The sequence below is a fragment of the Panulirus ornatus genome, chromosome 16 (genome assembly GCF_036320965.1).
Source record: "Panulirus ornatus isolate Po-2019 chromosome 16, ASM3632096v1, whole genome shotgun sequence".
NCBI classification, from domain to species: Eukaryota; Metazoa; Arthropoda; class Malacostraca; order Decapoda; family Palinuridae; genus Panulirus; species Panulirus ornatus.
Window position 1 is genome coordinate 3,612,512 of NC_092239.1, and position 25,567 is coordinate 3,638,078.

A 25,567-nucleotide genomic window follows, 5' to 3' on the forward strand; every position below is an offset into this window, starting at 1 on the left:
CACGAATGACTAAATCATCATTCATTATCAGTCTGACAAGAACCACTCACTTACGCAGTGGGACCGTGAATGCCCTGAGAAATATCATGAACATCTCAAGAAAATGTTCAAGATTCTGCGTTTGGTAGTTATGACGACGCCAGCGGCCATGACAGTTGATAGGCTCAAAGCCCAAATAACCTTACATCACGCACAGCACCCACCCGCAACTTTACATTAAATACAACACCATCTACAGCCTTACATCACATACGGCACCCACCTACAATATACTGAAAAACTTCCGATTCTAGGCCATTTAATCGCGCTAACACCATTTTCCTGATTGTGCAAACCAAAGACTTTTCGTATACCTATGACTAAACGTGAATCAGCCAACAGAATATATATATATATATATATATATATATATATATATATATATATATATATATATATATATATAAAAAAAATCAAGAGAAATTTTTGAACAAAATCATTCTATGTTAGACTAGTGGGGAGAGTCCATAACCCTGGTGTATGGGTAGCTCATTTGATTACTTTGACAGCTGCAGGAGACTTGTGAGCTGCATCTGAGACGCGGATATACACGACCTGACACGAATATATTCCTAACTATTGCACTGGGACTCATGCACGTTATACTGAATCGTCTCGCGCCACAATGTGGAAAACAACACAAAATTCATCTTGTTTTTTTACATCATCTTACTCAGGCTTGGTTATAAGATCTTTGCTGAATACGAGACCCGTCGTTCATTAGCAATGGGGCGCCTTGACATTATCTGTAAGGGTGTTGTTACGCAAGGGTGCTAGGTTGCTGTGCTTCAGGTTCAAACCAAATCAAACCCAACCTAACATTTTCGAAACTAATGCTATTGTTTAGTTGGTTGGTTGACTGACACTGGGCTCATTGACTCCCTCGATCATGAAGGGGGCAATTCCAAAACAACACACGCTCTAATCACATAAATATTTCATGGTGTGTGGAGCTCAGAACACACCAAAGTGACAAAGCAGCGCTGCCCTTCAGAGTGACTTTTTATTTTGTTAATTAAAACCTCAGCCGTACTAACTGTTACCCCAAATAAACATCTATGTTTATTGCGTGGGGGGGGGGGGGGAATAGTGACTTCGCTGTTTTTTCACTAAATAAAAATGAAAACTTTACCCTTATAACTGCAGACTTTTGTGCAAGAAATAATAATCAACAAGCATATGTCGAAATTCATATTAAGAAAGCAAAGTTCAGGTCCAGATATCTAAGTTCATTTAACAAAAAACGACAAACAAGCGGCTGCGTACAACATGAACATTATCTTCACTTGATTACTGTGGAAAAATCTCACGTCCTCTTCATCAACAGTTCTATGTTGGTACAAATTACTCACGAAATCACGATTTCAGCAAAACTTTAACTTAAGATGGAAGTAAACCAATTGTGACAGGCTTTTTTTTTTCTTTCTCTTCAGAATTAACATGGCACATTGCTTACTTGTTTTAATTTATTCTTATTTTTGAGAATCAACATGACACAGTGTTTACTTGTCTTATGTTGCAACCACGGCTATCTAGCGCATTACTCTTACCGTCAGAGCCAGTATCTAAGACTGAGCGGTCTGGGTGTCTCGGCTACGCATCTACTTCGCCAAAGACTAAAATAGTCTGTTATTTTGAGAGAGCCTATTTGCACTGTACGGGCAGGGAGTTCTATACTCGTAGGACTCCCCTATCTCTTGTGTCGGTGTTTTTAGTATACCACCTCAGAAACATGTCATTATGGTCGCTACTGGAACTTACTAGGCTGCGCCCTAAACCTGAACCACACGACTTCTTTGAAACGAGAAGTTCGTCAACTCCTTTACGTTCACGGATGGTGACTTTACTCATGGTGTAACCACATGCAGGCGGAGTCTGGTAACACATTATATGTGAATAGACAGATGGAGATGAGAGAGAGAGAGAGAGAGAGAGAGAGAGAGAGAGAGAGAGAGAGAGAGAGAGAGAGAGAGAGAGAGAGAGAGTATCCACTCACAGTAAAATCTTTCTTTGAGATAGGGCTAACGCAGCGCTTCAAAAGAGGGAGACTGTGACGCACAAATAAGGGTTCGGTCTAGAGCTTGGCAACAATAGCAAAGCCACAACCTGTCCCTAAGGCGGCTCGCAAACACCTACTGGCAACAACATTGGGCAGGAGCGCGGCGGCGCCAGCGACTCTTCAATAACAACTTCGTATCTGACAGAGGAGTGAGTACCTGGCGAAGTGTGGCAACCGCTTTAAACCCTGGCAAGCCACCAACGGCTTCAGCAGTAAACAAAGGCACTTGTATGATCCTCTCTTTGTCATATATTGGTACGTGACGGCAACTATTGTTATTGTCATTTAGGCTTTACTCCATCAATCATCTCCAGCGTCAAAGAGCCCAAAGATGTCTTCCAATATCTCGATGACTGTAAAGGAAATATGTTGGGTGACGCACAATATCTGATGGGTCTGGTAATTTGATACTTGAGAGTTCAGTCATACTCCTGCTTTAACCCACACTCACCAAGTCTGTTCCTGAAGTGGTTCGTCAACCGCGGCATCTTTCTGCAACAAAACAACGACACATATAAGCCAAGGAAGCAATCCAGAGAGAGTGTGTTGCTAGTTTACAAAGCAGTTGTCTATGGCCGACCTGTCATAAAATTTCCTGTGTTGTGTTTGCTCCATCAGTGGTGGACTTCCTCGCTCTTGTCATGCCAGCGAACTGTCTCTTGAAGTTCCTGAAGGATTTTGTTGTCTTTCTTGAGTCATAAAGAATCGCTGGAGTGCTCTTCCATCCCCTCCTGCACAACGCGCGCCAGAGTCTGCTGGTGAACTCAGAGGACCTGAATGTTCTGTAGTGCGACCGGAGCGCATCGCGCGGTCGTCTGCTGTTGACCCACCGTGGTCGGGGTCTTGGGCTCGGGGTTGAAGGCGACGAGTTGGCAGGAGGATCGTCGGCTATTGCTGGAGGAACGAACCAGCGGAGGAGTCAGTTTAGCAAGGTGGAGAGCGGCTGTTAAATGAGGTGAGCTGAGAATTAGGTACGACTGCAGAAGGCGGGACATCCCAGACAGGAGATTCCTTGTAGACTCTAGTATGACGGGTGGCCGGAGTATAGCATAATGGCAGCCTGAGAGTAACAATGGTTGAGGGCCATACAATGCATGGACACGAGAGTGATATAAGCCAAGTGACAGCGGATGATCGAAGGCCGTATGTATCCGACACACGGATAAAAGGAAAAAGAGACAGTACAGGACGCAGTACATTAAGCATATTACTTAGTATTCCAGGTACACAGTAGAGTAACGTATGAGTCTATCATGGAGACGATTGTCTGGGCTTTAAGCCTATGAACTGCCAGGGTTACTGAGGCTTGTCGATATAGCAGTATAGCATCTTTTACTGTATGCAAACTTATCATACCGACAAAACTGCCTTGATCATTCTTGATGGACGTAACTGTGAAGACCAATTATACAGGCGTTGGAATAGGTAGAGTGTAAGGCGGACTGCAGTTCATTGTGGAAATTATGTTAAAAGAAATACTCATTTAAGTGATTAAAACAATCATTTCGACTAGTTTAAATATGGCTTTAACACCAAAACTGGCCTGTAATTACCAACTTTTTTTTTTTTCTTCAGAACACTGCTCAGCTTGGGGTTATCAGGAATTCTACTTATAATCTGCAGTCGGAGACAATTTATGATACTATTTCATAGACCACATACGTAATATCAGTACATGTGCATTAATAATAATTTTCCTTAACACCTCAGCGTTCAAGATGTTTCGGTTGGTGGAAGTAAGTTGGCGCTGACGGCCTTAATGACCCTGGCAGTTGATAAGCCTAAGCCTAACAACCAGAAACGTACACCAACCTTCACAAATCTCCACAGGGGGGTTGTCCAGCCCGTGTAAATCTTCAAGTCGTACTCGTACAAGACACTACATATATTGTAAATTTGTCCATACGTTACACTGCTCAATCGTAATGCATCTTTCAGACACAATCATCCTCTAAATTCATGCAGTTACAATTCCACCAACGAACCTGCCTGTAAAGGCAGGTAGCTTAGCTGCAAACTGAGACAACTGTCACACAAAAGTAATCGAAATGTTCGTAAGTTTTGATACTAAAGTTGTTGGATTTGGTTTTACATGGCGTCCACCCAAGGCTTTTGAGGGCCTGCTGTAATGTTTTTCCGTTGGTGTTTTGTTGCTAAGAACCACGTTTAATTATTGAAAAAGAATTGGATTTGCCTTCCTTATGCTACGTTACAGGAGTCCAGATATCTTATATAATCACAACGACTTTCGGACCTCCTTAACCTGCTCTGAAATTTATCTCTGCCACTCATTCAAGTCCATCACTATACTAGGCATCCAGGACTCGGTTCTCTGTTTTAGCGGGACTTTTTGTAGACTCATCCACATCCGTAACATTATAAATTGCTACGTAAAAACTATACATGAAGGAAGCCAGTTGAAACTGAAGTTATGTATGTTCCTTACCTTAGAGTGGATGACCTCCTTTTCCTCATGGGATTAGGATCTTGAAAGTGAAACTGATTTGAAATCTGAACAATTTTCTTCATGCCTCCAGTTCACACTTGCAGATCTTGTGCTATCCTGTTTTTGCTGTAACGCTGTAAAGAACGAATAGGACTTTAGTATCTTTTTTTTTTTCATATCTGAACCGTTTTAACTTTACAAGTAAAAAAGAAATATGTTCACTTAGACTAAAAGCAGAGCCAATTGATAGATATGGCCAATCAACGTAATTCTCTCATTCCTCACACACTTGGGACTGATAGGTACATTAATTTTATGCTTCAGATCTTATAAATGAGTAAAGTCTTCAAAGCATTACGTTCCGATTGTTTTGAGAAAATAATCAGTCAACTCACCAAATATCACAGTTTCAAATTCCACGAAGCCGATACCATCATCATTGACGACAATACAACTGATCTAATTTTTTAGGTTGAAGGGACGGTAAACAAAAACTAAAACATCGAAAGGGTTGAGCAAATGGAAAAATGACGTTTTAATACTGTGCTACAGTTAAAACATTTGAGACAACATAGAAATACCACAGAGTGGAGGCCACTATGACGAGGCAAAACATTTAACATGAATTAAGCATGATCACCTGTGGTCTCCGAATAAGTACGTCGCTGGGTGTTACCACTCTGTTATTTCGCCGTATTCCTGCTGTTGGGTTTTGTGCAGTCTTCGTCACCCTATACCGCCAAAATTTCATGTTATATTGGTTGAGTTGCGGACACTATGTTGAACGCACAAGGTATGAAAACTTAAGATAGAAAACGTTTGTCACACTACTTCAGAGAAAATTCATATTTAATGGAGGACTATGATATAACAATAAGGCCTTTCTTAGCATTTTCAATTTTTGCAATACGATGGATATATATATATATATATATATATATATATATATAACTTACAATGAGAATATACTCAAAGACTTTAAAACATATGATTACTGTACAATATTTTTACATTCTTTACACATCTTGAGAAGGGTATTAAAGAGCAGAAACAGCAAGACATTACAATCTGTAAATGTGGTTATTTTCTTTAGTTTACAGCTACATGGGAGCACAACTCTTGGGCCAAGGATTGAAATATCTACCCCTTAAAAGAATCTGTGAGATCTCTACTGTTCATGAAATGGTTCTCAAATCAATTTTTTTTTGCCAAGGAAGTTTATTGGCTAGGTGGCCTCTATAAATGATCATTTCAAGGAACAGATGATAGTTTTCAAGTCATCATAATGCATCTTACCACTAGCCATACACTTGGGGAGAAAAAAGTTAGTCAAGTTTATAAAAATCTATTGTTTTCCGACATGGTAATGATGTTTCTTTTTTCACCCATCCCTCCCCACAACCTCCAGCAATCGCCCCCTGAGACAACTATCTGGGGCAATAAGATTATGAACACAGATAAACTCGTCTGGACCATCAAGACGTGTCATCTGTGCTTCCCATGTAAAGTACTTCCATTATGGAAGCCACTAACTCGGACAGCTTTTTCGTATCGATAAGATAAACAAAATCATGGATTTTCTTGCGACTTTAATAACAAATCCCGAAAGACTGGCATGCACGCCAACACTCCATTTGTAAAGCTATTGTCTCTTTTCTAGTGGAGGTAATGTCGTTTTCTATTACCACGAATTCTTTCTGCAGATTATTCAATTTGCTAACAGAATTAGAATTCTATGAACCAACAGTCATGTCTCTCAACGTCGTGTTTGCATGATGGTGAAAGGTGTGCAAGGGATAAAGCAAATTGGAACGATGTGGTATACTGGGGGGGCGACGTGCTTTCAATGGACTGAACTAGGGCATCTGAAGCTGCCGCGGGAAACCACAGAAAGGTTTGCGGGTCCCGGTTGTGAAGAGGGTCCCGTGCTTTTCGTTGCATTACACATGATAGCTAGAGAATGTGAGCGAGTGAATGTAGCCGCGTTTGTCTGTTCCAAGGACTATCTCGATAACTCGAGAAACGGCGGGTAAGTATGAGGGAAAAAATATATATACATATGTACATTATATATACATATCCACACACGAAACGCCTGAATGACAGGGATGCTGAGCGTTTAGTCTTACTAAAAAGAAAAGAAAAGCCAAACCCACTCCCAGATATCTAAAACACTTCACTTTCCCCAGTTTTTCTCCATTCAAACTTACCTCCCAATTCCCTCGTCCCTCACCCCTACTGTACCTGATAACCTTGAATGCGGAGGCGCAATGGTACTTCAACAGGCAAACCGATTAAGACAATGCAACTGGGAAGACGCGGATGACTTATAAACAAGAAAGGGAAATCAGCGGAAGAGACGCAATGGGAACCATGAAAATACAGGAAGCTGAAACTGAAAAATTGATGCTGGACTGAAACTTTGTAGGGTTAAGCGACGCCAATGAAAAGAACGATGTCAGTTAACATATCACTATCCCAAGTCCAGGGAACATGGATCTCATACGCCTTATGGATAAGACAAAGATAAGATAAATGGAAAAGATAACACAGATAGCCTTACCTCAGGTATAAAACCACGCCATCCTCTTAACTTGACCAAATATGATATTCCTAAAGATATTTTCACTTGATATCATTAGTAACATATAAGAATAACAAAAACGATAAACATAAATATTATAAATATGCTATTGCTTACGATAATGATAGTTGTCTAAACGTAACAGTATTGAAATATTTAGTAAAATTAGCATTATTGGCAAGTAAAAGGCTATCAAAAATATATTATATCGATTGCTGAAAAGTCATTCAGTTAAAATTCACTGGATATGCATCAAATATTCAGTATCTCAAAAACATGTATATATCTATTACGATGAATTTAAGTTACCAACAGTTTAAAGCCACTCAGCCACAGCCACTACCATACTTCGAACAAACAAAAACTGGGAATCTAAAATTCGTCACTAAATTCGCCAGGGTCGGCTGTGCCTGGAATCGTTCTTCGTCTTCAGACGGTTTGCTTTATAATGTATAATGATGACTGGACAATTCTATGCTGTAAACTTATAAACTGCTAAGGTCATTAAGGACGTTAACATTAAGCTACAACCACCAACTAGATAACACTTTCACCATATTTGTGGTCTATGGACCCTACTGTTATTTTGTTTTCTTTTTTGGTTTAATGGCCAGCGACCTATATAGATAGTCATTAGGCCTGCCCTGACTTTGTAGATTACAAGAGATGATGTCTACAGACTGAGGAACTGTCGGGGTCAAACGTCATGTAACGTTGAAGGCACGCCAAAAGGGTATGTAACCATGATATGCCCATGACGAGGCAACTCTACATGAACAAGGTGTTGCTGGGTGGAGACCAGACTGGGACGGGCGGTTAAAGCATTTCACATGGTTTCAGAAAAAAAAAGGACTTTAAGCATAAGGGATTGTCTTATTTTAGCTGTTACTCATATAAATATCTATCCTGGACGTAGGATTCGTAAACTAAAAGAAACATATTTTTCACGTACGTTTTATTAATAATTTACGTTGCTAGTGTTTTTCAAACAATGAAATCTTTACTAATAATTTACAAATTGTTAATATCAGTATTTCAAATAATGAAAGAGCAGTTCATATAATGTTACGTAGCTCTTTAGGACTCCTGGATGAGTTCTTACTGAAATTCTAGTGTTGACATGAGCAGTCGAAGGATGAGTCACAACGCGACTTTAATGAACACGACACCGAGTTCTACAAAGATGAATACTGGCTGAGTACAGTCGCAGTCCAATAAGAATCGATGAAAGACTCCTCACACCACAGACTTTTATCTATAGGGTTAAGTGAATGCTTTTCCGACGTTACTCTGGTAACCGACAGACAAACATTCTTTACTGTAGATCCAACAGCATAATTGCTAACAATGTTCGACCCATGCGCTACATGTACAGCATACGAATTGGTGTGCTTCTCGTTGTCCCAAGGAACAAAACTGAAGGATAAGGGGAGGAAAAAAGGAAATGGAAGAGTTTGAAATATTAGAAAAAGAAATGCAGGGGAAGTAGAAAGCCGTCTATTTAACGTGGACACTATTACTCCATACTGAGTTATTTTTGCGTCCCTCCTCGATAATTTTTATATACCCCCTCACCTCAACAAGGAAAAGGATGATAAACAAGAGACTCAGTGCGTGATGCTAATACTGGCATCCACGCGCCTATTAGCAAAGGAGTCACGCTATCGCTCGTACCCCCCTGGCGGCCGTACGACAATTAGTATAAACGACTACTACCCTTCCTAACTCCTGGTGTATGTGGGTCTATGTATCATCCAAATAACTAGGAAGTAAACGGATCTGTGAATGTATTTTCTTTATCATGGGTAATTCTTATGACTTGCCAATGAATATCTTATGAGATTTCCACAAATGTTATCATAAAAAAAGTGTCGAACTGATATGAATAACTAACGGGGAGTCCGACGTCACAGGTGCAAAATGAAAGGTCAAATATATAGATGAAAATATCCTTTTATAATTTTTTTCCCAATATTTGTGGAAATACGTGACAATCAATTGGTAATTTATGAACACACGCACAAATACACTCCCACATCATTACTATACACATATAGGTAATTACACTACTTAGCAAGGACCTCCGCGGTGTAGCGTCGCACGGGCCCGCCTGTGCTTGAATACAGGGCGCGGCAGTCGGCCCACAGCCAATCTCCTGTTTATCCTCCACCCCAGTGTGGAAACCTTGAATCGCTACACAGTTCTAGTGCTGTTCTCAGTCGGGCACTAGGAACAGTCAAACAGCTTCGTGCAGGAAATGAGTGGGACACCAAGTACCCGTTAAAATTGAGAGATCAAATACCAAAGAGGAAAACTGACCTACAATATGATCAGCGTGTTCAGGGCTGCTAAGTGAGCAGCGGACGATCAAGAACTAGACAGTGTCTTGCCTGCCTGTGCCTTACAGGGGATGATGCTCAGCTCGACACTTCCCCGACTCATCGGAAAACACGCGACGTTAAGTCTGAGTGAATTGGTGGCACTCTTCCAACCTTACCATGACTGACCCACACAGTTGGTTAGTTGTTTGGGCTTGGGTCAGTTAGATCAGCATCGAAAAGTCTTGAATTCCTTCTTTGGGCGTTCAAGAAAATTCTAAGCCCATACACACTCTAACTGCAAACATGACCCCAGCCAAATACGGAGCACCTTCTGTTTTTCAGTACTGACGATCAAGAGTACTGATGATTGCAATGGAGAAGAGGTTCTACTCGTTGCCACGAGTCAAGTAATTCTCGTGGCTCACATCACGATAAATTTAAAGCAAAGTATTGCTTAATTTTGTGGATGATGTTTAAAAGGCGCCTCTGTTGCAAATTTTGTAAAATGGTCTGTTAACAACGCTCTCATACCTAAGGTGTTGGTAATGTCATGAATATACCATACACATTATAGGTAAGTGGAAAAAACATAGAAAATAACAATAAGACCATAATTACTAGGAAAATTCCTAATGCTAATGCCAGGCCCGGGAGGGCTAGGCTAGCAAGGAAACTTGCAACTATGCGCGTGTTAAAAATGTGTGAGTCTGTATGCAGTATATCGTACATCAGAAAAGTTAGGGCGCAGTCTTAATAATGACCAACAAAGCGTCACATAGACTCGAACTCAATTTCATGCGGTTGTGCGTTGCTGAACTTGGCATTTCAAACTCTGAAAATAATGAATAGTATCAATTCATTCATTTGTTGAATGTCACAGATCCCATAACTGGTTACTGCTGGTTTTATGTGGCTGAGGGTCTACGGTTTCCATCTTGATTTTCTACAGGTTACCTGGGTCTTTGGACCGTATCACATCTAACGACTAAGATCAGTAAGGCCGTTAACGTCAAAACATCAACCAATGATCAAATATTCTTGAATAGCTTCTTCAGGCATTCCTAAATAATTCAAAGACATTACACCCCATCAATACGTATTTGACCCAAGCTTTCATCTCAAGTCTGTTCAAGGATCAGGTCAAAGGTTCCACCATCCTGCTCAACGGCCATACATTAGTGCTCAAGGTCGTTCTGTCAGGCCCAGGATGTGAGAAATACATTTGTTGCTATTATTCCTGAGAGAAAAATGAGAGAATAGGTATGGGACACTGAGACTTGAACCCAAACACGAAGATACATATCGGTTTGAAGCACTTTACCCGCCCTGTACATTTGTACAACTATACAGATATTTTGCTGTAGTTGTCGGCTAAAATACATGGATGTTACCCTAAAACAATAGTTCTATCCACTTATCGAGTTAATCATCATTTTACCTGATACAAATGATAATACCACTTTGGTTCACAATCCTCTCGTTCGGACCCCTCTTTTGAACTGGGAAGTGATTCGGTCGGTGTCATCTGTCAACTCACCTCAACGTTCTAACCCGACCTGTCCTTGAAAGCCTACCATATGGGTACGAATAACAAGAGTGCTTTCTTCCTGACCAGAATCAAACTGAAACTTAGTCACAGGCGTAACGAAGTTGGAAGTTCTTCTGTATGGGAAGTAATGACTACTCAATCAAGTCAACCATAAGGTAATTAACACATTACCAGCAAGTATCAGCTGTCACAAAACCTGCCATGGGACGGCATGACAGTCAGTTGGAGCAACAAGCTTGTGCGCATCATATCTTGCCAGATGCTTCCAGGCAGGCTGGCATATGTATATGCTCTTTTGCACAGTATTTCACTGTATCTGAATCGTTACTCCTTAGCATTTAAGCATTGGTTTAGCATACGGTAAAACTAATGCTCCAAGACTATCTCAGTGAGATAATTCATGAAAAAATACAAGATTTTCCCCTTTGTGTGGCAACCGGATGTCTGAGGCAAGGGGAGTAGCCTCACTCAGTCACCGTGGAGCAGTGGTGAGGGAAGGTTTTAGTAACCTTTCTCCCGGAGTGCTCTCTGCCCTCGCGTGGCAACGTTGGACCATCAGGACCCGCCCTCACCGCACAACCCCTCACCCATTCCACCTCTATATCGTCGAATCGGCCAAGATGATGACCGAGGTGAGTGTAATGCTGGTGTTTCCCTCAGGTGAAGAGTAGCAGCCGCCGCTAGACCTGCTGCCTTTCTTGAATGATGCAAACATTTCTCAGAAATCGATGCAGATTCGTGAATAGGTAAACAACTAAAGATATGAATTCAATCTAGTGTCAGTTTTGAGTTTAGTGTAATTCATAGTTACTTGAAGAATACATTGAAGAAGGTACGCACCTATTAAACAGAAATTGCCATAGACTTATTAAAGTGCCGGAAAAATAAAGAAATTGTTCAACACTGTACCAGGATCTTCAGTCGTCCTTAAGAGTTAACGCTCACCTCGGGTTGTTCTCTGCCTACCAGTCACAACACGTTTCGTTATCCGCTGTCCCTTTAAACGATTACCATGACCAAGCTAACCTTGCAAGACCGACAAAACTAGCCTGGTTTGCCGCAACAGTTGGCCAGGAATGGGTTACGGAGGCAAGGGGTTAGAGCAGGTGGGTTTATCGCTGTATAATTGACGCAAGTTGAGGGTTGAATGGAGAGGCGGAGCGAGAGTTGACGGGTGTCGGGGCAGAGGCACATGCTATTGATCTTACCACACCTCTCACGCTCATCTCGCAGCTTATGTGTGTGTGCGTGTGTGTGTGTTTGAAAATGTCTGCATACATGTGTCTGAGTGCGTCTTTTTTCATGTGATATGTTCATATGTGCAGTTGAGTGCATGGTAATTTTTATCGTTGGCGTTTGAGTGCCTCCTGCCTGCTTGCTGTTATGGTGTTCAAGTGCGTGCGTTAGCGTGCGCTTTGGGGCATTTGTGTTCGCGTTTCAGTGCATTTGTATATGAAGAGTACTGATTACATGAACACATACTGTGCATACGTTGAAACTTCTGACCTCAACTGTGTCTTTCCTTGAAAGTGTGCTAACTCGTATTAATATGTGATAAGTGTGTGTTTATTAGATAATTTTGTTATCTTGTGGTAGGGGCTTCTGTGTTTGTGTGGTGTTACACAAATCAGTTTTATGCCGTCTTAAGTTTGATGTGCCTTCAAATGTATGTGAATACATGCTTTTGTATAAGTGCCTTCGAGGGGTGGGATGTATAAGGTGTTGCATTCATATTCTGAGTTTGTTTATGTATATGCTTGGTGTATGGTGTCTATGTGGGATTAGTACTGTAGAGTGTTGATATGTGTGTTTGGGGATTGATATGTCGATTTTCTTGATGTTAAACTTTGTTGTGAATATATATATATATATATATATATATATATATATATATATATGGGGGGGGGGGGCCATTTCTTTCGTCTGTTTCCTTGCGCTACCTCGCAAACGCGGGAGACAGCGACAAAGTATAAAAAAAAAAAAAAAAAAAAATATATATATATATATATATATATATATATATATAGTCGCACGTGTAGTTGACGATATGTGCATTCGAATGTTGGTGTGTACATATAATAGAGTGGTATATATATATATATATATATATATATATATATATATATATATATATATATATGGGTACTTTGTGTGTGTGTGTGTGTGTGTGTGTGTGTGTAATAGATGGTTGAATATATCTGTGTTGCTGTTTTTCTTCCTGTTGGAATATGTGTGCATTCGAGGTTTATTATGTGCACTCATGTGTTTATGAATAATTTCTTGTTAGTATCTGGATATTTTTTTGCGATATTATATGGGAATTATTTTGTACGGGTGTGTGGATGAGTCTTTGCTTTAAGATTCGTATTCCCCATTTTGCGTTTTACTGTTGAACCCATTCTGTGGGATAAGAACGCTTTGGTACTTTAGTCTTTTCTTGCAAATTATGCTTGATATCTTTGTATGCTTCAGGTGTGTTCTACCATATATACTTTTGAGTACTGTATGAAGAGGGAGTTTTACACTTGCAGGGCCCCATCTCTTGAACCCTCTCTGCATATCGAACAACTTTTGTATGGTGTTTGCATTTACTGTTTCCTCGTTTACTGTATGTGGTGTGTGTGTGTAGATTTTATGTAAATATTTTCGCGTTTTGTTAGTCACAATATTTGTGCACTCATACGTCAGTGCATTGAAATCTGTGGAATTTAGAGATCGCACTCTTGAAAATGTAATCAGTTACTTATGTATAGAGCACGGGGAAGATCTACACTTATGTGCATCTGGGCCTAAGGTTATGCACCTTTTGAGCGTCGAAATGTTGAAGTGTGTGTTTTGGATCAATTATATATTCATATGAGTCTACGCCTGTACATATCTTGTTTGTGCATATATGTGTGTTTTGTCATGTGAACGTGTAAACTAAATATGAGTGTTCTGGTCCGTCATATTCAGTATAGAAAAAAAGAAAAAACAATCTGGCGAAGAAGCATGTTGTCAAGGTGTGTGTTTGGAACGAGTGCAGGCTGGTGTGTCTGACTTTAATGTTGACGTCAAAGTATACTTTTCAGAACAGTCTGTGTTGGCATGTTCGTTTCTGTCATAAAATGCTTTGCATCATGTGTCTTACGATTTTTTTTTTCTCATCTGGGTTTTTATTTGATCACGATGGTTTCGTGAAAACTCTTGCTTATCGTACATTTTTCATGAGAAAAATATAATCAAGTGAAGCGTACATACGAGTGTATGTATCATAACGTATACGTATATTCAGAGTAAGAACAAGCACTGTTAGTATCTTCACTACTTTCTTGTCCGAGCGAAAGACGTTGTCCTTTGGTAGTGGGTTTTCTGGTTTGCCTCGGGATCCCTTTCTGGGAGGTCGTGCGGAAATGCCCCGAGTAAAGGAGATGGCCAGGCCGCTACCACTGTAACATTCAAGAGGAACGCGCGCGTGCAAGCACTTGGCGGAGCTCTTCCCGTGGCCGCTACTGCCCTCCCAGTCGCTCTTCCCGTGGCCGCTACTGCCCTCCCAGTCGCTCTTCCCGTGGCCGCTACTGCCCTCCCAGTCGCTCTTCCCGTGGCCGCTACTGCCCTCCCAGTCGCTATCCTAACCTAAAACCGAACCGAACACAACAACGCTGTCATAGAAATGTTCTGGGTAACGATTTCTTTTTTTTTTTTTTTTCTTTTTTAACTGATATACTAAAATACACTTACTGTGAAGCGGCTTAACGGCTGTGTTCTTCAAAACCCGAAAGACCAGATGGAAAGGAGGATCCTCATCGTTTTCCGCAGTGCTGTCATCAGACTGGTGGACACACTTGTAGTCTTTACCTCCAGCTGCGATGATCGACCACACCCAGGTAATGTCAAGACCCTGAAGTTTTAAAAGAAAAAGAAGATACTCAGCATAGAGCTACTTATTGTGTACAATGAACTAAAACTTTCTACAGACTTACATAAAGAGAGTCTTTTAAAAAGACTCTCACACCCTTCCTCTTCCCACGCCTCCTCCAAGGCCTGTCGCTCTTCTCTTATCAGCTGGCGACTTGACATTTAATTGAGAGGCCAACTCAGCCCCAGGCTAGAGGAGGCTTCAGGCGCGACCGATGGTGCAGCATAAGGCCTTCCTTCCAGACACAAACAGCCATTTCCAGAAATTAACAGATTTTGATCTTTTGTTTTACGAGTAATATACCAAAGACCACTGTAGAATACTATCTAATATCGAGAATTAAGACGATCATTGTACTTACTGATTAATGTGTTTAGGGGAACGAGAACACTACTCACCTACAAGTGTCTACCATGAGATTTTGCCGTGGGGTAGAGCTAGCTCGTAGTGCACACACACACACTCATACATACAGAGAAAGGTTGTTAGTCTGCTTATGCGTACAAAGATAAGGATATAACACGGAGGAAGAATGTCTTTCCTGAACAACGCTCGTTTATACTGGTATCAATGTATTCTGTATATGATCATGATCCATCTGGCACCTATGATCGACAAGTTCCTCATACGTACATAGATGCGTCTGTATTAGTAGACAATTCCATTAGTCTTTCAAACTACGTCAGTATTTGGCTTTAGGCCTATCCACTCCCAGGGTCATTAAGGTATAATCACCGGTTGAAAAATCATCTACACCTTCAGGTGTTCAAGACAATTCATAGACCATATATGTTCTCTTCATATATAGCCCCTGGAGTTTCTGCTCTTCACCGCCGAAATGGGTATTGCACTGTGACATTCAGTATCCTTCGAAAACTAAACTTTCACTCGCATTCACTTGAAGTATCCTCCTCCGACATGCGCCAATAAGCGAGCCAACATTCCATCCGGCTCCTCCTCTGAATTTACCTCAGAGCACATCACCTGCATACAACAACTGTGTTAGCTTGCATTTTGTTCCGCTGTGGCTCATCAGTAAACCGCTATCACCCACCTCTCTCTCTCTCTCTCTCTCTCTCTCTCTCTCTCTCTCTCTCTCTCTCTCTCTCTCTCTCTCATCTCGTAATCCACATCCATAAGAGAAAGAAAGACCAAATGACGACAACCCACAACGTTGGCGCACTTTCAAACCATTCATCCCTCCGCTTTCTTACACATGCATAACTTCCATTACAGAATCTCTTAAACATCATACAAGTCTTTTATGCACAGTATATAATAGAGCTTCCCAGGGCTCTACTTTTCATGTTCTCATATGCACAAGTTTCTCTTTTGAAGGCGTCCGGCGGCTAAATAGCCTCCTACTCGCCAAACTGAGGTACGTACATTTTTAGAATGTTAAAACATAAGAGGAAAGAATATACTATGGTGTGCTAGAGAATAAACTATTTACTTCAATCTGTGAATGCAAGAACAAACGGCGGTTGCAACTGTAGATGTACAAAAATTGCTGACAGGAGTGAACGTTTTTAACACCTCCAGTACTAAAAATCTATCGTTTCTAACACCTCCAGTACTAAAAATCTATCGTTTCTAACACCTCCAGTACTAAAAATCTATTTCGGCTGAAAGCAAGAATCGCAGGGGCACTGTCCTTTTGTTTCTACTTATAAAATTCAACCTCATACTTTTAAAGCTGTTGAGAAAAATGTTTATACCTGCTCTGACTGCTGCATGCACTATCATTAACTTTCTTTATAACTTTTTCTTCTGACTGTTAAAGTGCGAAAACGTCATCTCTACATTCTTCCCATCTTAACCATCCATAAGTCGTCACAGTGAGGTTATCACTCACTGTTGTACCATACGCAATGCCAGCGGTACCAAGAAGACTTATTCCTTTTTAGTTCTTACAATCTCTTCATGTTCTCCAAATCATTGTATAAAGTTATTGCCTTCGTTCAATCATGAGACATTCAACCACTCTTAACATATACGTACCCGAAATATGGAACAGCAGTTTTACCTCCACTTTCGACCATCTCACTCACCACTTCTTCTATCACCACTGTTAAATGAAATTAAGCCGTTAACCATATTGGGTACATATATGTCCGTAGACACCCCCAGTAATTTTGATTTAGGTTTAGTACTACCACGGACCTGATCCTCTGACTGCTTCAGTCAGCCATAATATGCTGACTGAACACTTTATTTTAAAGTCATTGACAATGCTGTTCAGATAAAGCGAGGCATATCATCCAGTACCATGGCAATGTTTGTTTATTTGAACTGACTGCCAGTGAACATTAAAACATTCATTTGCAGCACAGAAATGGCTAGTTATGGAAATTTAGAATAAGATCGAGTTTCCAAAATCTGAAAGTTTGTCAGAAGTTACTTGTATCGTCAACAAGAGGAGACCGTGAGAGAAAGTATCGCGAGACAACTTTACTCAAACCTTCGACTAGTTCACAACTCCACCAGCAGGACTTTGCTGTCAACGCGAGAGAGATTCTATCACTCATTTTTAGTCGTCCCATTCGACTAGCGGTCTATACTTGCTTGAATTATATACCAGATTCTAACGCGAGGTGAATTTATAATGTCGAGTGTTATATAATCAATATTTTTAATGTGTTTTCAATAAATGTTACAAGATTGACAAAGAGATCATATCTAGCGTAGAGAGATTTTATGAGTTCAGAGATGTTGGCTTCAGATGTGTCACTTTTCGGAGAACGATTTGATTACTGCGGATACCGTGGAAGAAGTTAATTGATTATAAGGGATGAAAAACAAAAGATCTGCTGTTGAATGAAGTTATTTGGTAGCTATTAGACTTCAGGCCTATCAACTGACAGACTCATTTAAGTCCTTTACCTTGAAGTTTTAACCAAGTGAAAACAACACTATATGTGTTAAAAGATAATTGTATGGGTGTATGCTTTCACAATGGTTACATGTTTCTTGTAAGGGCAAGGAAAGGAGATGGCTTTACTGTTCACATACTTACTACTCTGTTTACTGTCGACTCTACAATGAATCGAGTTATATAAGAATTATTGATTGAAATAACTTAAAAAGAAAAAACAATCTAAGTGGAGTTATTTAGTGTACAATTTAGGAAATAACTGGAAGGGGTGACCCCATCAGTTGATTAATAGAAAGCAATTATTTATATAATGAAAACCTGCGATTAAGTTTTGAAGACTATTCTGTTTGGAAAATTGTTGTATACAGTACAAAATATGTTGAGTACTGATTTGAAAAATAAAATCCTGTGTGTTGCTTTCAGTTTCACACGTGTACAGTTCATGTTTAGGGTTAACGATTGTTGGGCAGGCATTAAACTGGAATGAATTCGTAAAGTGACACTTTGTATAATTCTAGTGAGATAAAATAAATTTTTCTCGACATTGATTTAGCTCTTCATGACTCGCGTAATGTACGAAAAAATGTGTGTGTCGAGTTTCGCCATTTTTGTTATAACGTTTACTTTGATAACTTTATGTTATTTCTCAGAGTTCCTTTTTTATTTGCGTTTTTACCTCGATTCTGTAAAATGCAAATATACTGGAATGGAGGCTCATAGAACCGTTCAAACGCCACTGCGCAGCTCTAGTGCGCATGTTTACTTTGTGCCCGTGGTAGCTATGGTGATAGTGAGTGTTTTCCCAGTACAAGTGTAGTTTGCAACGCAAGCTGAACCTTCGCTCTTTACTGTAAAGAATTTTGTGTTACATAACAGTAAGTGTAGCCAGACCAGTGTGTAAAAATCCAAGGCATTCGATTGGAGGAAAAAATTTCCTTCATGTTGATAGCTAGTCAGTGATAGCCAACAAGAAAGCCAACCGCTGTGCATTTTGACTATGACCTTGGAATGTGAAATTGATTCTTGCATGCCGTTGGAGTTGTGTATTTTATTCTCCTGCAAGAACTGAGACATCGCCCTTAGAACTAAGTCAAGCGAGGACACGAACCTGATTGTGTTTCACAGCGAGTCTTCAGTTAGCTCAAGAGGATTTTTATTTTATTTTTTTCGCTAGATGAAGTGAATTGAAGTTTCATATTTTCCTCATTCGATCATATCATCTGTGATAGATGAAGGGAATGAAGTGTTTGATACTTTCCTCATTCGAACATATCAAGTGTAGGAAGAATAACGAAGTGATTTGAACTACGTTTGTGTAGTTAAGGAGGCCACACCCTGTTACCCTTAGACACCACAGGCCTGACCCGATTCGAGGGAGTCATAAGGCAGTCTATTATTCCTTTGAGTGAGGTAGTCAAACAGTGTCCGCAGTATACCTGGATTCAAGATAGCGTTGTTGTATTCCACTGGCCATATGTATAGTGAACATGGCCTTACAGTTATCCTCAACATCTGAATAATATTTTTCGGTTGGTTGATGTAGCTTGACGCAGATGGCCTTAAATGACCCTGATATAATTGATTGGCTTAAAGCCCAAATAACCAGCCAATCCTCTTAGTAAATTTTATTATAACGACCAACCGAAAAATACTTCCAAGGTAATCAGAGGTTTTCCGTTCGGTGGCTAAAATCAGATGTTGGGGCTAGAAGTCGATAGGCCTAAAACCCAAATAATAGCTAACATGAATAATGGACTGACATCCAGGAACAAACCTTGGGTAAACCAGTGACACCACGTCATCAGTCTCACGAATCATTTCCTGTTATTCGTGATGAATAATGGAAGTCATCAACAGACGACATCTTACTTTCCTCCTTTACTTCATTCTCTTTTCATCGCCTTCTCTTCAACCCTCCACACTCCCAGAAGCCCTCCAACAAACCTTTCCCAAAATCTTCAACTCCCAAACTTTTTTCCCCTCCAGTGAACAGAGAATCATCCCTCGGAACTTTTTTCTCCCATATTTATAGTACGTTATCACCTTGAACATGTGGACGTCTAATGTCCTTCAGCGTTCGAGTTGCTGTGGTGACTGCGCAAGCTGCATGTAGCCAAGACATTCCCGCTGGAGTCTCTGATCTTACATAAAGTCTGAGACGGTCAACATCATTTCCATATGTTCGCCAGACTTCCTTGATACAGTTAAAGATTTACCTGACCCTTAACCTTATACTCTCTGGAATTTATGTTTTCTTGGCAAAATGTGGACCAAATTATTGTAATCAATTTAATCCAGGACAGAACGTAATATTCCAATGTACATTTTCTTTTTAATACATTGGACGTATTATACTGGTCCTCCTAAATGTGGACTGCCGTTAGATTAAAAAAATGAATCCTAATATTATATATGGGTAAAATATATTACTAATACTCCTCATTACACTTTCGATGCATTACAGAAGTTATTAGAAATCCTAAAGGCTGGTCTGGTACTGAATCATTTTAAACGAATTTTTTTGTGGTATAACATTTGTCTTGAGTATCATTGTAAATGAAAGTATAATCCTGTTATTTCTTCTATATAAGTGCAGTTTCTATGTAAAAAGATTGACAGAAAACAGGAATAGGGCCACACTTTTATGGGTATTGGAAATGGCTGGATTTAAAAAAAAAAAAAAAAAAGGGCGGGGGAGGGGTGTCATATCAACGCTATTCCAGAAGTGTGATTTATCCCGGAGAAAAAAGACTAAGGCATTTTTAAAAAACAAATAGAATATTTCATTTGGAATGACAAAGAGTCCAATTTAATGACAGGTATGGTGATCTTCATCGCTCTCATGTTTATACGTATAGGATGTGAAGCAAAGCAATTTTGTTCTTGAATTTATGAAATTCAAGAAAATGGCATGATTTAATCCTGGTTATTTTTTTAAGGTAAATATTTGAACCATCCAAACTTTACAATTTTTTCTTTTTTTAAGCGAGTAAGTTGGATGGGATCAGTACGCGACAATACTACCATCGCATCCCTACCGCTGGGCCTGCCGCCACTTAGGTGATGGTGGAGAGTTCTGGCTGAAAGCTGAGGGGTTTGACGTGCCTGGATAATGTTTATCTTTACTCCACCCCCACCCTCTGTATCTCTCACTCCTCTTTATCTCTCTCCTTCAACGCCACTCCTATTACCCTCCTTGAACATTCCTTCATCATATTTGATCCTTTCTACTTATTTATTGTTTTTTGCTATAAGTTTCTTAATTAAATTTTTTTTTCTTTACGGTATAGTTTCTCTTTGTTCAGTCGTTTTCCTCCCGATCGATTCTTCCCATTATCTGTTTTTCTCTGTTGCTAATATTTCTATCTTTTTCCCCCTCTTGGTCATTCGTCTGCATTTTCCTCCTCAGTCGCTGTCTTTTTTTCAGCCTCACATACACGTTTGTTTGTGACTCTTCAGTTCCCAAACAAACCCTCCCTTCATCTCACACATAATCACTCGACATGTAACGCACACGATTATTTAAGAAAAAAAAAATCTGTGCTGTGCTCTAGCCCAGCCTAAAGGCGAAATTTCGGAGTCACTTGTAGATAGGTACCGTACACTCTTACCTAAATGGTCACTTAAGTTATAAGGATAGAGCAACGTAAGGAACATATTTACCATCCCTCCCCCTCTTTTTTAACCAACTGATAATTCAACTCATTCTAAATCCTAACCTAGATTACCTACATATGTTGTTGAGGTGAAGTTTCAACATTTAGTATTACTACGGCTTTGGAAGTCAGGCCTTGTATGTGTTAAGATTTTTCTTTTAGGAGAGATGAGTTTATATATTCAAAGATTTCTTAATTCTTCGCAAGAGTCTTAACGAAACCGGTTGTGAATTGGTAACTTCGTATATTTAAAGGGCTTGGCTTCGTTGATGCCCTGTTACGTGAACCTGTTCCAGGTCTGAGTGAGACGTGGAATGAAAGATGGTTAAAGAAATATATTCTCGAAAATGTTACACTCTGGATGAAACCACTGAACGCACATTTTTCACCCCATATTTGAGTGGTTTTGAGGGGAAAATGAATGATCGGACAGGGTTAAGTTAGGTGACGTGGAGAAACAAGAAAAACTTTCACATTGTAAAACTGTGTGTGTGTGTGTGTGTGTGTGTGTGTTGTTTTATTAAAGTGTGCGGATGGTTCGCTGAATGTGTGTAGTTTTGATGGCTCTCGATCAAGGCAGCAGCATCTTCCGTTGGTCGGGTAAGGTGGAGGACCGACCGACCAAGGTTGAAGTCATCACCTTTATACATGATAGTCCGACTTGTGACCTTCAAAGAGATCTACACTTCACTGACATGTTAGGTCTGACCAGTTGGCATCTAGGCTGCAATACATGCAATATTCGAAAGTTTATTTTCAAGAGCAAAAGACTGCAGCCATTGCACGTGCAATGTTACCAGCTGAAGGCGAATTTCTCTTCTCGGTTCACTGTGTAGTAGATTAATCTCTGATGGTCGGTGTGGCATTCATTATTTTCGTATCCCGAACGTGAATGGACTTGTGTGTCAGTCAGGGATTCGCACCTATTGCTGTCTAAATAATATGTGAGAATTGCGGGAATGCAGTCAATATTGTTGCTGCCTTACTTATCAAATTTATTCGTTACACTCTCCTTCAACGCCAGGGGCAGGAAATGTGTGTGTGTGTGTGTGTGTATGTGTGTGTGTATATATATATATATATATATATATATATATATATATATATATATATATATATATATATATATATATATATATATATATGTCAGAGATTTGTTATTACAGTGGTCGGATTTGAGCACCAATCTGAACGTTGATTGGTTCGCCGGGTAGACGACGCGTCCATATGAGTTTGCTGATTGGTTTCCCCCCGGCTGATACGAAAGATCTTATCCCGTGGTTGTTTGCCCAGTAAATTGTCACTTGAGCTTATTTTTCATCATTTTATTAATGGTGTTAACGATGGACTCAGGTCAACATTGGCTTATTATCGGACAGATCTTAAATTTTCGTCGTCTTGTGATACACGGTCGTAGAGAGGAGAAATTAACCAAGGCGCTGTATATATTACTGCCTTAATATCAGTTAGCTTTTTTCCTTAAAGATATTTTCATTCGTATTTTGATGTGGTTTACTTGATAAATTCCTAGGATGATAATGATGACACAGATGAGAATGAAATATGCTTTGGCAGGACTGAAGTGATAGCCAGAAAGGGATAACGCATATCGTCAGAAACTAAAACGGGAGAGAAAAATTTCTGTCTGAAAATTGACATTGAGTCACTACTGGACACGCAGAGTGATTCTGATGCGATGACGAGAGAGTCCGGTGTTAACACTTCTGAGCACGACGCTTGGCGGTACGCACGCCCCTTGGTTACGACGGTACAGCCCTTGGTTACGACAGTACAACCCTTTGGTTATACAACCCTCGGTTATGATTGTATGACCGTCGACTTGACCTAAAGACCAGGTCAGAGGTTACGCCATCATGCTCAGGGGGGTCTTACCGTTGCGCTCAGGGTAGTTAAGGAATTCTGCAGTGGTTCAATTTACCGTAAAACCCGGTGGAAAATAGGCGCTTAACCGGTGTGCTGAAGGTCGTTTCATGGTCCAGAAGAGACAATAAAGGAAAACATTAAACCTGAAATAAAACTGAAAGATTAGTATGAGCTTAAAAATTTCGGTAAAAAAGATGAATGGAAATGTTCAAGAAAATAGTTTTAAGCAAAAAGTAATTGATGATATTGCCAGTGTGTGTATTCTAGTGTTGCCATGTTACCAGGCAAGTTGCCAGTCTGTGTTATTACTTAGCGTTGCCATGTTACCAAGCAAGTTGCCAGTCTGTGTAATCTAGTGTTGCCATGTTACCAAGCAAGTTGCCAGTCTGTGTTATCTAGTGTTGCCATGTTACCAGGCAAGTTGCCAGTCTGTGTTATCTAGTGTTGCCATGTTACCAGGCAAGTTGCCAGTCTGTGTTATCTAGTGTTGCCATGTTACCAGGCAAGTTGCCAGTCTGTGTTATCTAGTGTTGCCATGTTACCAGGCAAGTTGCCAGTCTGTGTTATCTAGTGTTGCCATGTTACCAGGCAAGTTGCCAGTCTGTGTTATCTAGTGTTGCCATGTTACCAAGCAGGTTGCCAGTCTTGCCATGATTCTCACTAGGGTTGCGTGGACATGTTAGCGGAGGTCTTGCCCTAGTTTAAAGTCACACGTCTCACTATTACCTTAAAAGATACAGATCTTACGTCATCAGATTAAAAAGTGATGCGTTAGCGATGGATTATACCACACTTTTCTCAATGTTTGCGCTTCTCTTTGTGTTTTCTGCTATGGGCCCTTTTAAGGTTAAGATTTGCCGTGTGGAAGTTCTGTAAGATAATTCATATAAACTCAATTTTGATGTATAGGGGCAGCCCTCTAATGTCGACACACCCATTCAACTTTGTATCAAAAGAAAAGGCATTCATGGCTTCCGATATCTCGTTTCGCTAATAAGTTTTATTTAAGATTACATATATGGGGGGGGGGGGGAGTTTATTTCTGAATGTCACTTTATTTGTAACCTTTGCTGAGATATGTGTACGACATTTGTTTCATCTGCTGGACTGGGTTATGTAAGGGAGAGAGAGAGAGAGAGAGAGAGAGAGAGAGAGAGAGAGAGAGAGAGAGAGAGAGAGAGAGAGAGAGAGAGAGAGAGAGAGAGAGAGAGATCTTGTAATTTTAAAGTCTCTCCAATTACGACTTTATCAAGAGAGTTGATTACCGTTTCGGCTTAACGTACAGGATTCTCAGAAAGTGTTAAGAGATGGAGAAAGTTCTCATATACACAGCGAAAAAATTATTTTCACATTTTACATTTTTATATTTTGATATTTTGTTGCCCTACCCGTTGTCGAATTATTCTTTTTTCATATATCTCTCTCTTATCTTTCATTACTTTGAATTACTTACCAAGGTTTTTCCTTGTTTGCCTCTCTGTGGATTTTGTTTGTTACTTAACAAAGTCGAATGTTTGATTAATACGCTCATTTCCCCCCTCGCGTTTTGACTGATTTATAAGAAGACTGATGGCTGATGTCTTTGTTGTGTGAGATGTGATGAATTGCTTCAACCCAAATATTGTGAGTGGTCATTTACACTGGTCCAACTTCAAATTCAACAACATCTATCAGCAGGAAACCCTTAAAATCGAACAACTTATGTCGCGCTGAGTCTCATCTCCCCAGAAAAATATTTTGATCTGACCGTAATATTTTCAACATGGTTCTATTTTCCATATTAGGTAGAGTGATGAGCCACCGGTGACCCTGACACACAGGCTTCAAGCAATCATACCTTGTGATCATCATTTAAGGTGGGGGAACGCAGTGTCGCAGAATCTATTTAACATGTCAATAACAAACATACATTTTCCCTTAATGTAATTTAAGTTCAGGGGGAACTCACTTGCTCTTGCTTCATGTTCATTAAATGCGGACGAGGTTGGAGGGAAATAAGATACCAACCGTGAACCTTATGTGTTGTTACCCTGTACATTAATGAAGATGTCAAATAAACTGATGAAAAAAAATCGCATCTTTAATGCTTATGAAAGAAACGAGTTGAGGGGGGACCTCATGAAACTGTCGAATTAAGCAGAAAAAAAAAATTATAAAATGCGAGTTACCCGTCGACCTTGGCAACTTTCTGTTTAAAACGACGTTGATGGCCGTCATGACTCCGTCCGTTGATGGACCTAAAGGCGAAATAACCAA

At 40.1% G+C, this 25,567-nt stretch overlaps 1 protein-coding gene across 1 annotated transcript in view; it reads left to right on the top strand.

The window, feature by feature from the left end:
- Nucleotides 1-11,493: 11,493 nt before the first annotated feature.
- Nep3 (Neprilysin 3) overlaps nucleotides 11,494-25,567 on the top strand; it is a 93,422-nt gene continuing 79,348 nt past the window's right edge. The window contains exon 1 of the mRNA XM_071671072.1: nucleotides 11,494-11,630. Coding sequence (XP_071527173.1) covers nucleotides 11,619-11,630 — 12 coding nt within the window. The 5' untranslated portion in view covers nucleotides 11,494-11,618. The remainder of the gene's footprint in view (nucleotides 11,631-25,567) is intronic.